General features: G+C 53.8%; 1 protein-coding gene across 3 annotated transcripts; it reads right to left on the minus strand.

Moving 5' to 3' along the window:
• Positions 1-486: 486 nt before the first annotated feature.
• Positions 487-12669, minus strand: LOC118938155 (atherin-like). Of its 3 annotated transcripts, XR_005035413.1 has the most exons (7): positions 11219-12669; positions 9528-9824; positions 8382-8442; positions 7099-7204; positions 3762-3931; positions 1760-1836; positions 1556-1593 (listed from the first exon to the last, which is right to left on the minus strand). XR_005035413.1 is itself a non-coding variant. In XM_036939917.1 (6 exons), the coding sequence occupies exons 1-6, from the start codon at positions 12494-12496 to the stop codon at positions 712-714; spliced, it is 1998 nt and encodes a 665-aa protein (XP_036795812.1). In that variant the 5' UTR covers positions 12497-12666; the 3' UTR covers positions 487-711. The 3 variants fall into 3 exon arrangements, 2 of the variants coding, with proteins under 2 accessions (XP_036795812.1, XP_036795813.1); XM_036939917.1 differs by lacking the exons at positions 1556-1593; positions 1760-1836 and adding an exon at positions 487-852 and having other exon boundaries at positions 3817-3931; positions 11219-12666; XM_036939918.1 differs by lacking the exon at positions 1556-1593 and having other exon boundaries at positions 1690-1836.

The raw sequence follows: 12669 nt of genomic DNA on the forward strand, positions 1-12669 counted from the left end.
GAAGGAGGAGAGGAGAGGAGAGTCCAGGAGAGGGGGATGTGAGAGGAGAGATGGATGAAGGAGGAGAGGAGAGTCCAGGAGAGGGGGATGTGAGAGGAGAGATGGATGAAGGAGGAGAGGAGAGAAGAGTCCAGGAGAGAGGGATGTGAGAGGAGAGATGGATGAAGGAGGAGAGGAGAGTCCAGGAGAGGGGGATGTGAGAGGAGAGATGGATGAAGAAGGAGAGGAGAGTCCAGGAGAGGGGGATGTGAGAGGAGAGATGGATGAAGGAGGAGAGGAGAGTCCAGGAGAGGGGGATGTGAGAGGAGAGATGGATGAAGGAGGAGAGGAGAGTTGAGTCCAGGAGATGGGGATGTGAGAGGAGAGATGGATGAAGGAGGAGAGGAGAGTTGTGGCTTGGAGAGGGGGATGTGAGAGGAGAGATGGATGAAGGAGGAGAGGAGAGTTGTGGCTTGGAGAGGGGGATGTGAGAGGAGAGATGGATGAAGGAGGAGAGGAGAGTTGTGGCTTGGAGAGGGGGATGTGAGAGGAGAGTTGGATGAAGAGGAGAGTAGAGTTGAGTCCAGGACAGGGGGATGTGAGAGGAGAGTCCAGGAGAGGGTTGGTCAGTTTAGAGTTCAGGGGTCAGGGTTTGGGGATTGGAATGTTCCGTAGTTAAAGTTGAGAGAGGAGGAGGAGGAGTGTGTGTGTGTCTCTCTCCAGGTAAAGTCATCAGTCGTCCTCTTCAAAGTGTGTTCTCTGCAGAACCTTCACATGGCGCTCATAGATCTTCAGGGCGGGGCCTAATCTGATTGAGAGGCCTGTCAGGACATCGTTACGCTGCATCAGGAGGAGGGACTTCCCATCTATCTCCTGATTGGGTAGAGAGAGAGAGAGAGAGAGAGAGAGAGAGAGAGAGAGAGAGAGAGAGAGAGAGAGAGAGAGAATATATTTAGTTATAAAGTTATAATATAGTAGGTACACGAAGTAGTTACATAGTAAGTAGTTCTAGATAAGACACATAGTAGTTACCCAATACAGTAACGACACAGTAAATACAACAATGTCACACTGCTAAAGGGTTGTCAGGTGTGATTGCTGAATCTCTGATGATCCCTGATGTTCTGGAACCCTGCTGTCTGTCTCATCTCACCTGAGTCCTGAAGGCCTGTTCTGGAACATTGCTGTCTGTCTCATCTCACCTGAGTCCTGAAGGCCTGTTCTGGAACCCTGCTGTCTGTCTCATCTCACCTGAGTCCTGAAGGCCTGTTCTGGAACCCTGCTGTCTGTCTCATCTCACCTGAATCCTGAAGGCCTGTTCTGGAACCCTGCTGTCTGTCTCATCGCACCTGAGTCCTGAAGGCCTGTTCTGGAACCCTGCTGTCTGTCTCATCTCACCTGAGTCCTGAAGGCCTGTTCTGGAACCCTGCTGTCTGTCTCATCGCACCTGAGTCCTGAAGGCCTGTTCTGGAACCCTGCTGTCTGTCTCATCTCACCTGAGTCCTGAAGGCTAAGGCCTGTTCTGGAACCCTGCTGTCTGTCTCATCGCACCTGAGTCCTGAAGGCCTGTTCTGGAACCCTGCTGTCTGTCTCATCTCACCTGAGTCCTGAAGGCTAAGGCCTGTTCTGGAACCCTGCTGTCTGTCTCATCTCACCTGAATCCTGAAGGCCTGTTCTGGAACATTGCTGTCTGTCTCATCGCACCTGAGTCCTGAAGGCCTGTTCTGGAACCCTGCTGTCTGTCTCATCGCACCTGAGTCCTGAAGGCCTGTTCTGGAACCCTGCTGTCTGTCTCATCTCACCTGAATCCTGAAGGCTAAGGCCTGTTCTGGAACCCTGCTGTCTGTCTCATCTCACCTGAGTCCTGAAGGCCTGTTCTGGAACCCTGCTGTCTGTCTCATCTCACCTGAGTCCTGAAGGCTAAGGCCTGTTCTGGAACCCTGCTGTCTGTCTCATCTCACCTGAGTCCTGAAGGCCTGTTCTGGAACCCTGCTGTCTGTCTCATCTCACCTGAATCCTGAAGGCCTGTTCTGGAACCCTGCTGTCTGTCTCATCTCACCTGAGTCCTGAAGGCCTGTTCTGGAACCCTGCTGTCTGTCTCATCTCACCTGAGTCCTGAAGGCCGGGTTCTGGAACCCTGCTGTCTGTCTCATCTCACCTGAGTCCTGAAGGCTAAGGCCTGTTCTGGAACCCTGCTGTCTGTCTCATCTCACCTGAGTCCTGAAGGCCTGTTCTGGAACCCTGCTGTCTGTCTCATCTCACCTGAATCCTGAAGGCCTGTTCTGGAACCCTGCTGTCTGTCTCATCTCACCTGAATCCTGAAGGCCTGTTCTGGAACCCTGCTGTCTGTCTCATCTCACCTGAATCCTGAAGGCCTGTTCTGGAACCCTGCTGTCTGTCTCATCTCACCTGAATCCTGAAGGCCTGTTCTGGAACCCTGCTGTCTGTCTCATCTCACCTGAGTCCTGAAGGCCTGTTCTGGAACCCTGCTGTCTGTCTCATCTCACCTGAGTCCTGAAGGCTAAGGCCTGTTCTGGAACCCTGCTGTCTGTCTCATCTCACCTGAGTCCTGAAGGCTAAGGCCTGTTCTGGAACCCTGCTGTCTGTCTCATCTCACCTGAGTCCTGAAGGCCTGTTCTGGAACCCTGCTGTCTGTCTCATCTCACCTGAATCCTGAAGGCCTGTTCTGGAACCCTGCTGTCTGTCTCATCTCACCTGAGTCCTGAAGGCCTGTTCTGGAACCCTGCTGTCTGTCTCATCTCACCTGAGTCCTGAAGGCTAAGGCCTGTTCTGGAACCCTGCTGTCTGTCTCATCTCACCTGAGTCCTGAAGGCTAAGGCCTGTTCTGGAACCCTGCTGTCTGTCTCATCTCACCTGAATCCTGAAGGCCTGCTGTCTGTCTCATCTCACCTGAGTCCTGAAGGCTAAGGCCTGTTCTGGAACATTGCTGTCTGTCTCATCTCACCTGAGTCCTGAAGGCCTGTTCTGGAACCCTGCTGTCTGTCTCATCGCACCTGAGTCCTGAAGGCCTGTTCTGGAACCCTGCTGTCTGTCTCATCGCACCTGAGTCCTGAAGGCTAAGGCCTGTTCTGGAACCCTGCTGTCTGTCTCATCTCACCTGAGTCCTGAAGGCCTGTTCTGGAACATTGTTGTCTGTCTCATCTCACCTGAGTCCTGAAGGCCTGTTCTGGAACCCTGCTGTCTGTCTCATCTCACCTGAGTACTGAAGGCCTGTTCTGGAAGCCTGCTGTCTGTCTTATCTCACCTGAGTCCTGAAGGCCTGTTCTGGAACATTGTTGTCTGTCTCATCTCACCTGAGTCCTGAAGGCCTGTTCTGGAACCCTGCTGTCTGTCTCATCTCACCTGAGTCCTGAAGGCCTGTTCTGGAAGCCTGCTGTCTGTCTCATCTCACCTGAATCCTGAAGGCCTGTTCTGGAACCCTGCTGTCTGTCTCATCTCACCTGAAGGCCTGTTCTGGAACCCTGCTCTCTGTCTCATCTCACCTGAGTCCTGAAGGCTAAGGCCTGTTCTGGAACCCTGCTGTCTGTCTCATCTCACCTGAGTCCTGAAGGCCTGCTGTCTGTCTCATCTCACCTGAGTCCTGAAGGCCTGTTCTGAACCCTGCTGTCTGTCTCATCTCACCTGAGTCCTGAAGGCCTGTTCTGGAAGCCTGCTGTCTGTCTCATCTCACCTGAAGGCCTGTTCTGGAACATTGCTGTCTGTCTCATCTCACCTGAGTCCTGAAGGCCTGTTCTGGAACCCTGCTGTCTGTCTCATCTCACCTGAGTCCTGAAGGCTAAGGCCTGTTCTGGAACCCTGCTGTCTGTCTCATCTCACCTGAGTCCTGAAGGCTAAGGCCTGTTCTGGAAACCCTGCTGTTGTGAAATAACAGACCACATCAGACACTGTCCAGTTGACTGGGTTTAGACTGCCCAGCTCAGACTTCACAAACCTAGAAAAAGAGGGGGGGGGGGGGGGGGGGGGTGGGGGGGAGAGAATTAAAGTGTTTGCAACTTGTAACTGTAATTTAGTTAAAGGGACTAGACTATACTTTCATGTTTCACACACACTGCATCTCCTACCTCCCTCATCCCATACACTCATCTGCTCCTCCCTCCCTCATCCCATACATTCATCTGCTCCTCCCTCCCTCATCCCATACATTCATCTGCTCCTCCCTCCCTCCCTCCCTCATCCCATACATTCATCTGCTCCTCCCTCCCTTCCTCCCTCATCCCATACACTCATCTGCTCCTCCCTCCCTCCTTCATCCCATACACTCATCTGCTCCTCCCTCCCTCCCTCATCCCATACACTCATCTGCTCCTCCCTCCCTCCCTCATCCCATACATTCATCTGCTCCTCCCTCCCTTCCTCCCTCATCCCATACACTCATCTGCTCCTCCCTCCCTCCTTCATCCCATACACTCATCTGCTCCTCCCTCCCTCCCTCATCCCATACACTCATCTGCTCCTCCCTCCCTCCCTCATCCCATACACTCATCTGCTCCTCCCTCCCTCCCTCATCCCATACATTCATCTGCTCCTCCCTCCCTTCCTCCCTCATCCCATACACTCATCTGCTCCTCCCTCCCTCCTTCATCCCATACATTCATCTGCTCCTCCCTCCCTTCCTCCCTCATCCCATACACTCATCTGCTCCTCCCTCCCTCCTTCATCCCATACACTCATCTGCTCCTCCCTCCCTCCCTCATCCCATACACTCATCTGCTCCTCCCCCCCTCCCTCATCCCATACACTCATCTGCTCCTCCCTTCCTCCTTCATCCCATACACTTATCTGCTCCTCCCTCCCACCCTCATCCCATACATTCATCTGCTCCTCCCTCCCTCCCTCATCCCATACACTCATCTGCTCCTCCCTCCCTCCCTCATCCCATACACTCATCTGCTCCTCCCTCCCTCCCTCCCTCCCTCATCCCATACACTCATCTGCTCCTCCCTCCCTCCCTCATCCCATACACTCATCTGCTCCTCCCTCCCTCCCTCATCCCATACACTAATCTGCTCCTCCCTCCCTCATCCCATACACTCATCTGCTCCTCCCTCCCTCCTTCATCCCATACACTCATCTGCTCCTCCCTCCCTCCCTCATCCCATACACTCATCTGCTCCTCCCTCCCTCCCTCATCCCATACACTCATCTGCTCCTCCCTCCCTCCCTCCCTTCCTCCCTCATCCCATACACTCATCTGCTCCTCCCTCCCTCCCTCATCCCATACATTCATCTGCTCCTCCCTCCCTCCCTCATCCCATACACTCATCTGCTCCTCCCTCCCTCCCTCATCCCATACACTCATCTGCTCATCCCTTCCTCCTTCATCCCATACACTCATCTGCTCCTCCCTCCCTCCTTCATCCCATACACTCATCTGCTCCTCCCTCCCTCATCCCATACACTCATCTGCTCCTCTCTCCCTCCTTCATCCCATACATTCATCTGCTCCTCCCTCCCTCATCCCATACACTCATCTGCTCCTCCCTCCCTCCTTCATCCCATACACTCATCTGCTCCTCCCTCCCTTCCTCCCTCATCCCATACACTCACCTGCTCCTTCCTCACTCCTTCATCCCATACACTCACCTGCTCCTCCCTCCCTCATCCCATACACTCATCTGCTCCTCCCTCCCTCCCTCCATCGCATACACTCATCTGCTCCTCCCTCTCTCCTTCATCCCATACACTCATCTTCTCCTCCCTCATCCCATACACTCATCTGCTCCTCCCTCCCTCCCTCATCCCATACATTCATCTGCTCCTCCCTCCCTCATCCAATACACTCATCTGCTCCTCTCTCCCTCCTTCATCCCATACACTCATCTGCTCCTCCCTCCCTCCTTCATCCCATACACTCATCTGCTCCTCCCTCCCTTCCTCCCTCATCCCATACACTCACCTGCTCCTTCCTCACTCCTTCATCCCATACACTCACCTGCTCCTCCCTCCCTCCTTCATCCCATACACTCATCTGCTCCTCCCTCCCTCCTTCATCCCATACACTCATCTGCTCCTCCCTCCCTCCCTCATCCCATACACTCATCTGCTCCTCCCTCCCTTCCTCCCTCATCCCATACACTCACCTGCTCCTCCCTCACTCCTTCATCCCATACACTCATCTGCTCCTCCCTCCCTCCCTCATCCCATACACTCATCTGCTCCTCCCTCCTTCATCCCATACACTCATCTGCTCCTCCCTCCCTCCTTCATCCCATACACTCATCTGCTCCTCCCTCCCTCCCTCATCCCATACACTCACCTGCTCCTCCCTCCCTCATCCCATACACTCATCTGCTCCTCCCTCCCTACCTCATCCCATACACTCACCTGCTCCTCCCTCCTTCATCCCATACACTCACCTGCTCCTCCCTCCCTCATCCCATACACTCATCTTCTCCTCCCTCCCTCCCTCACTCCCTCCCTCCCTCCCTTCATCCCCTTAACTCATCTGCTCCTCCCTCCCTCCCTCCCTCCATCCCATACACTCATCTTCTCCTCCCTCCCTCCTCCCATACACTCATCTGCTCCTCCCTCCCTCCTTCATCCCATACACTCATCTGCTCCTCCCTCCCTCCCTCCCTCCCTCCATCCCCTTAACTCATCTGCTCCTCCCTCCCTCCCTCCCTCCCTCCCTCCCTCCCTCCCTCCCTCCCTCCCTCCCTCCATCCCATACACTCATCTTCTCCTCCCTCCCTCCTCCCATACACTCATCTGCTCCTCCCTCCCTCCCTCCCACACTCATCTTCTCCTCCCTCCCTCATCCCATACACTCATCTTCTCCTCCCTCCCTCTTCCCATACACTCATCTGCTCCTCCCTCCCTCCCTCCATCGCATACACTCATCTGCTCCTCCCTCCCTCATCCCATACACTCATCTGCTCCTCCCTCCCTCATCCCATACACTCTTCTGCTCCTCCCTCATCCCTCTTTCCTCCAGCTCACTCAGACTTCCTCATTTACTCATCTCTCATTCATGTGAAATATATTGACTCTCCTTGCTTCATTCATCCCCTCTGTCTCTCATCTGCTCCTCCCTTCTCTCTCTCCTCCTACCTCCTTCCCACCCTCTCTCTCTCTCTCTCTCTCTGAGGTGATACTCACACTCCTCCGTTCATCCCTCTCTCCTCTGCCAGGCCAGAGTCTCTAGGTGAGGCGGTGGGAGTGAGGAGACAGGAGGACACACCCACCTCTGTCTTACAGGCCGAACCTGCTGGAACGGAGGAGAGGGGTTAGCACTGCACACACACACAGAGGGGTTAGCACTGCACACACACAGAGGGGTTAGCACTGCACACACACAGAGGGGTTAGCACTGCACACACACAGAGGGGTTAGCACTGCACACACACAGAGGGGTTAGCACTGCACACACACAGAGGGTTTAGCACTGCACACACACAGAGGGGTTAGCACTGCACACACACAGAGGGGTTAGCACTGCACACACACAGAGGGGTTAGGAATACACACACACAGAGGGGTTAGCACTGCACACACACAGAGGGGTTAGCACTGCACACACACAGAGGGGTTAGCACTGCACACACACAGAGGGGTTAGGAATACACACACACAGAGGGGTTAGCACTGCACACACACAGAGGGGTTAGCACTGCACACACACAGAGGGGTTAGCACTGCACACACACAGAGGGGTTAGCACTGCACACACACAGAGGGGTTAGCGCTGCACACACACAGAGGGGTTAGCGCTGCACACACACAGAGGGGTTAGCACTGCACACACACAGAGGGGTTAGCACTGCACACACACAGAAGGGTTAACACTGCACACACACAGAGGGGTTAGCACTGCACACACACACACACACACACACACACACAGAGGGGTTAGCACCGCACACACACAGAGGGGTTAACACTGCACACACACAGAGGGGTTAGCACTGCACACACACAGAGGGGTTAGCACTGCACACACACACACACACACAGAGGGGTTAGCACTGCACACACACAGAGGGGTTAGCACCGCACACACACAGAGGGGTTAGCACTGCACACACACAGGGGGATTAGCACTGCACACACACAGAGGGGTTAGGAATACACACACAGAGAGGGGTTAACACTGCACACACACAGAGGGGTTAACACTGCACACACACAGAGGGGTTAGCACTGCACACACACACACAAAGGGGTTAACACTGCACACACACACACAGGGATTAGCACTGCACACACACAGAGGGGTTAGCACTGCACACACACAGAGGGGTTAGCACTGCACACACACAGAGGGGTTAACACTGCACACACACACACAGAGGGGTTAGCACTGCACACACACAGAGGGGTTAGCACTGCACACGTATGAACATGCACTCCCACACACTCAGGCGTTGTAAAGCAGAACTCACAGTTGTGGTTGTGGACAGAGGAAGTGTGGCTCTCTCTCTCTGACTGTACCACATTCTGATCCTGAGAGAGAGAGAGAGAGAGAGAGAGACTAACTATTTGCACATTGTTACAACACTGTATATAGTCATAATGACATTTGAAATGTCTTTATTACTTTGGAACTTTTGTGAGTGTAATGTTTACTGTTCATTTTTTATTGTTTATTTCACTTTTGTTTATTATCTATTTAACTTGCTTTGGCACTGTTAATATATGTTTCCCATGCCAATAAAGCCCTTGAATTGAGAGAGACAGACAGAGAGAGACAGGCAGAGGGAGACAGACAGAGAGAGGGAGACAGAGGGAGACAGACAGACAGAGACAGACAGAGACAGACAGAGGGAGACAGACAGAGAGAGGGAGACAGAGGGAGACAGACAGACAGAGACAGACAGAGACAGACAGAGGGAGACAGAGGGACAGACAGACAGAGAGAGGGAGACAGAGAGAGACAGACAAAGAGAGACAGACAGAGGGAGACAGAGAGAGACAGACAGAGGGAGACAGAGGGAGACAGACAGAGAGAGACAGACAGAGAGACAGACAGAGGGAGACAGACAGAGGGAGACAGACAGAGGGAGACAGACAGACAGAGAGAGACAGACAGAGAGAGACGGACAGAGGGAGACAGACAGAGGGAGACAGACAGAGGGAGACAGACACAGAGAGAGACAGAGGGAGACAGACAGAAAGAGACAGACAGAGGGAGACAGACAGAGAGAGACAGACAGCGGGAGGGAGACAGAGAGAGAGAGACAGACAGAGGGAGACAGACAGAGGGAGACAGACAGAGGGAGACAGACAGAGGGAGACAGACAGACGGAGACAGACAGACGGAGACAGATAGAGGGAGACAGAGGGAGACAGACAGAGGCAGACAGACAGAGGGAGACAGAGAGAGACAGACAGAGGGAGACAGACAGAGGCAGACAGAGGGAGACAGACAGAGGGAGACAGACAGAGGGAGACAGGCAGAGGGAGACAGACAGAGGGAGACAGACAGAGTGATTTTCCCAGGAAATGACTCAATATGAAAAAGGGAAATCAAAAGCAAGAAACAGAAACAGAGACAAATACATAGAAAGATGTGAAGGGGAAGCCTGTACCTGTGTGTCTGTGTGTATCTGCTCTGGAGAGACCGTATTGGTTGTGTGTTCCGGTTGTTTGTCCTCCTGCTTCACCCCCGCCTGTCCCTCAGAACCTCCAGTGATGTCATCACCATTCCTGGGTTCCGTTTCCATGGGAACCGGGGCAGGGCAAGTCCCCCCCTTAGAACCCTCCTCACCCCCTGAGGTTTGGGTGTCACTCTGCCCCCCATCCTCAGCATCCCCTGTTCCCTTCTCCTCTTCATCCTCCTCCTCCTCTCCACTCTCTGTCTCCATTGGCTCCTCCTCTTTCACCTCCTAGGAAGACAGAGAGAGGGGTGGGAGGGTTCAGAGAGAGAGAATTCAGTTGCGGGTTTTACAGTTTCAGCATAGTAAGAATGAACAGATCAGAGTTAACAGAGTAAGAAAGGAATATGTGAAATACAGTCAGACATGTCTTTATTTTCAGGAAACAGGCTACATAACTAGGTAGGCAACAGTCGCTCACTCGTTTAACGTATAGCGGCGAAATAGGCTGAATCATACTTTGACGCGCGCATGTTTGTTCCTCTCTCTCCCTCCCTACATTACTGCGACCTCTTTTGTCCACTGGTTCATTACAGACAGGCAGCGCGGCTCGAGTTAGGCGCAGACGGCGCGTCCTTTGTAATGACCCAGGCAGCAACCGGCTGCATCGACAGCGCTAGACCCGCCACAACAGTCCCGTGTTCGGCTTAAATACACGCACTGCCCGCTCGGTTTTACAATCAATATAACATTTCATGAGAGAATCAGTGCGTCTTGCTTGGTGACTGGGTGTGCATATGGCTACAGTTACATGACAGAGAGAGAGAGCATGCGTTTGTTCCGTTAAAAAAGGTAGCCGCCTAGAAAGGGCGTAATGAGGAACGAAACATGAGAGATAGAGGCGGGGATAGAGGGAGAGAGAAAAGAACGGAACTAAGAAGATTATAACGGGGGGGGGGGGACAAGCTGCTGTGATGCGAATACAGCCTTGGCGCAGACAGACTTTCCGACGTGGAAAGCATGCTTTCATTTTCACAAACTATTCCACCGAATTAACCACGTAACGCCCCCGTCCGTACGTATGTCTGCATAATGTACAGCCAGCTAGACACAGTCTATGATATAGGGACGGTAGCCTATAGCCGAACTTTCACCGCGTCAAACACAGAGAAACCACTACAGCGCATTATGGTCGCCCTCTCTCGACGTGCTCCTGTGTGTGCGGTGAGTCTGGAACAAGAGAAGCGAGCGGACGAGAGAGCGCTGTTGAAAGCCCGCACATTTTGTGCTGCCTGGATGGCAGTGGAGCCCTACAGGAAACAGCGAGCAGGCAGCAAGACACAGTTGCGTGTCGAGGACAAAAAAATCAGGATGTCTGTTCTGCAAGCGCACTGGTTCACGTTACCATTGGCTACCGTTCACACAAAACACACCAGCCCAGAAACGTCATTTTAAACCCAAGATTAATGTAGGGCAAATGATAGATTTGCCTTCAGAATAGTTTTTACATGCGATTTAGCTGATTTAGGCTGAATGAGAGAGAATCTGGGATTACATCCAGGGAGAAAAGAGAAAGACATCTGATATCTTGATCATTAATTAATAAGCAGACAGGGTGTAGTGAGTCTGTTCTGCTCTTCCTCTCTCTGTGTAGTCTATAGGACGTGTTGGAAATATTAAGTTACCTTTTTCCCAATGTGCTTATCCTGCAGTGCGCTCTTCAGCAGTCTGTTAGCGGGGCCGGGTGGCTTCGCTGGGGTTGGCGCTGCCTCCACTCCCCTCACCGGGAGAGTGATGTTCCCACACCGGGTCCTCCGCAGCCGACCTCTCGCCACCTCTCTCTCCAGAACCACCTTGACCCTGTTGCGGGTCAGCTTACCCTCAGATGAGAGGCCGTCTTGGCTGGTCAGGTAACCCAGGATCTCCTTCAGTCCCAGTGGCTTGTGGCCCCCGCGGGTCTCCCCTCTTAACGCGGAGGCTCGGTTCTGCTCGGCTAGTCTGCGGACGGAGGCGATCAGTCTTTCGCCCAAATCCGAGCTGGTTTGCCCGCTGCCCCCGAACCCCGGATTCCCCTCACCTCGTCCGGCCCGGAGTTTGGGTTTGACAGGTGGGGATTCTGGCTGAAGCTGTTTCGGCCGCAGGAGGTGGCTGTTGCTGCTGGAACTTGAACTGGCGCTTCCCTGGCTCATTTTATTTTCCGTTTCAGCAGCAACACCGACGCAGCTACTGCTGCCCTCCTGCCCCGTCGTCTCCACCCCACCTCCTCCACCCCAGACCCCCTTTGCTTTGCTCGGAGCGCCGCTCCCATCTTGGCCCGGTTTTGTTTCGTGGTTGCCGGCCAAAGCACTGCTGCCACCCCCCTCCTGATCTCCTCCTCCTCTTTCTCCTAATCTCTTGTCTTTTGACGCACTTGCTTTCCCACTGCAGCCTCTCCCGGCAGCACAGCCCGTTTCGCCACAACCCGGGCAGTAGCCAGGGCCGTTTCCGCTATTCAGTGGAAAAAGCTTTTGTTTTTTCTCGGAGGTGATACCCGGGGTTTCGGGCCGGGGGTCCGGGCACTCACTCGGCTCGGAGACAGAATCCTCCTCTCGGTCCCGGCTCTCCACCTCCTCTAGGTCGGTAAAGCTGTGCGCGCTGTCCCCGTTGTTGTTCAAACTGGAGTGTTTGGCTTGCTCTCCCTCCACCTCCCTACCGCCGCCGCTACCCGGCGTGAAGTCACTCTTCTTTCGACTCTTTCTCTGCACCTTCGCCGCATTCCTGTAGGATATGGAGCCCTTGTAGCTAACTTTGAGCACTGTTTGCTCCTGGATCAGTTTCTCCAGTTCCTCTCGGGTTCTGTCTGGATCCGAGCCGTGTCTTCTCCGGACCATACGACATATTCTCTCAAGGTCCGGTCGGGCTTTCCGTGAGCGTAGAGAGTCGATGGTCTCGAGGATCCAGTCCCGGTACTTGGATTCGGACATTGTTGTTGTTGTTGTTTTCCCGGCGGTTGAGTTTGGGTTTGGCCGAGTGCGTCTTTTCTCTCTTGTTGTTTCTGAAGTGACGCTGTAAGTCGCTCTCCTATACCGACCCAGCGCGAGCAGAGAGCGAGCCCGGCAGAGCGGAGAGTGAACAACGGAAGGCTCGATGTGCGCAT

This window comes from Oncorhynchus mykiss, chromosome 13 (genome assembly GCF_013265735.2).
Source record: "Oncorhynchus mykiss isolate Arlee chromosome 13, USDA_OmykA_1.1, whole genome shotgun sequence".
Lineage (NCBI taxonomy): Eukaryota > Metazoa > Chordata > Actinopteri > Salmoniformes > Salmonidae > Oncorhynchus > Oncorhynchus mykiss.